The sequence below is a fragment of the Trichinella spiralis genome, assembly GCF_000181795.1.
Source record: "Trichinella spiralis strain ISS 195 chromosome Unknown Scfld279, whole genome shotgun sequence".
Taxonomy (NCBI): Eukaryota; Metazoa; Nematoda; class Enoplea; order Trichinellida; family Trichinellidae; genus Trichinella; species Trichinella spiralis.
Window position 1 is genome coordinate 1 of NW_003527218.1, and position 1950 is coordinate 1950.

A 1950-nucleotide genomic window follows, 5' to 3' on the forward strand; every position below is an offset into this window, starting at 1 on the left:
TGGCGTTCTACACTGTTGCTGTTTTCCAGTATATGCTACGCAACGTTCACTGACCATACCGTAGTCTTCTGCGTATTTCCCGGCAATCAAATAACTGAATCCCCCATCGCACCCTGTTTCAACGCAACGTTTTTTTTAGAAAAATTCAAAAAACTTTCGTATTTTACCTTGCGAATATGGACTGCAATTGACGACATCCTGTGGGGAGAATGTTACGCGTTCTCTGTTCTGAGTTAGAATATGATATCGGGCCTCGAGCATGCTGGCACTGGCGAACGCGTAACAGCTGCCACAGTTTTCTGTAATGGTAAATGAAAAAAATTATTATAGAATTTCTGACTGAAAAAAAACAATTTTTTCCTCCTAACTTTGATCCCTGACATCCCCGATGAAATTATTTCCATTATTATTTCTCCAATCGAATTTCTCTGGCAGAATAACAGCGCTCAACTTCTGCTCCGTTGTAATGGGAGCTGATTTGATTTTTCTAAAGTAGAAACAATTTTTCTTCTTCACAAAGATGCTTTGCTTATTAACAGTAGATTAATTACTCCGCAGTGCGATGATATTGGTATGCATTGGCGCGTATGAGGGATTCCACACGATTGAGATAGAATTGTTCGTCGTAAATCTTTGCTGTCCAATTTGTTTGAATGGAATTAATTGTTGATACAAAATCAGCCATTTTGTAATATTCATGTTTGAAGTGTTGTTGATTTATTTGTGAAGCATTCATTCTTTAAAATAACAACTGCGGAATTAAATATTGTATTGTATTGAGCAACAGCAACTTACGGTAGTGTTGTAGCGGTTGCTTGGAAAATGGACGGGTGCAACTTTGTCCCAACAAAGCAAGACCAGTGTCGGCCGAGAATGTCATGCTGCCATCCAGGTAGCGTTTTTCCACAGATGCTGATGAATTTGTTATCTCTTTTGATCCATTTGAAAAAGGCGAAATATTTGCGATTGTTCACTATTACTTCGAAACCCTGGTTGTAAATTAATGTCCATTTTCCTCTGTTGCCGAACTTGTCCAACGCGACGTTCGGATACAGCAGTTGAATGATATTTTGTCTGCTGAAATCTAAAAAATTGTGCACTTGCCTAAGCGGAATTTATGGTTTTTTTCAAATTTGTTCCTCTTCTTACCCATGGTTGCATTTTCGCATGTAGCAGGGCCTTTTGTTGAGTAACCACTTTCCTGAAATTTCCACGTTCCTGCTACATCTTCGAAATAACAGCTCACAGGTATGTCAGCTCCTGTTGATAAGATCAGTGCAAATATTGCAGCGAGTATTCTATTCAAAGTGTTCATTTTATTATTCTTTTTGAAAATTATTGTATTATCCTCATGTATTTAACTTTTTTTCGGCGGTGCTTCTCTACTTCTTGTTCTCTGTTGATTTGTTTTTGAAAAATGATTTTAGAACTTTCGCTGAGAAATTTATTTATTTACATTTTTACAAGCTGATTGTGCAATGTTTGCTTTCTGCAGAGTGTGATAGGGATAAATTTGTTGAAAATAATCCTCCTTCTTTGATAAGCAAATTTCTATTACCGACAACACACCTCCGTTTGATTTTCTCCTTATCTCATTTTTACGGCTTATTTGTGATGTTCTATTTGATTTTGATGGGCAGAGAAAAGGCATACTTCTCGTATCAACAATGAATCTTCTCACGTTACCAGTCGATTCTTCGTTTTTTTTTCTTTTTTTTTAATTTCAATAATCCCAATTTCAAATTTGTTCGGTGTTTCAATTTTTTTTCCTTTGCTTCTTTGTTAATGACAATATATAACAAAATAACTTTGATAATGGATGATGGAGATGATGATGGAAAGCTTCGAGCAAATGTTTTTAATAATTGTTGATAACAACATATATAATTGTGTTTTTCAACTTTTCTCAAGATCAAATGAAAAGTGAAAGTGAATAAGTGCCTTTCACGA

General features: G+C 35.7%; 1 protein-coding gene across 1 annotated transcript; it reads right to left on the reverse strand.

Annotated features, from left to right (window-relative positions):
* Nucleotides 1–167: 167 nt before the first annotated feature.
* Nucleotides 168–1315, reverse strand: Tsp_13095 (dipeptidyl-peptidase 1; the record flags this gene model as incomplete). The annotated part of the gene is made up of 5 exons (XM_003370946.1): nt 1150–1315; nt 796–1084; nt 552–737; nt 369–487; nt 168–299 (listed from the first exon to the last, which is right to left on the reverse strand). Coding segments are annotated over exons 1-5 (892 nt in total), but the record flags the coding sequence as incomplete, so codon positions are not given.
* Between the last annotated feature and the right edge of the window lie 635 nt (nt 1316–1950).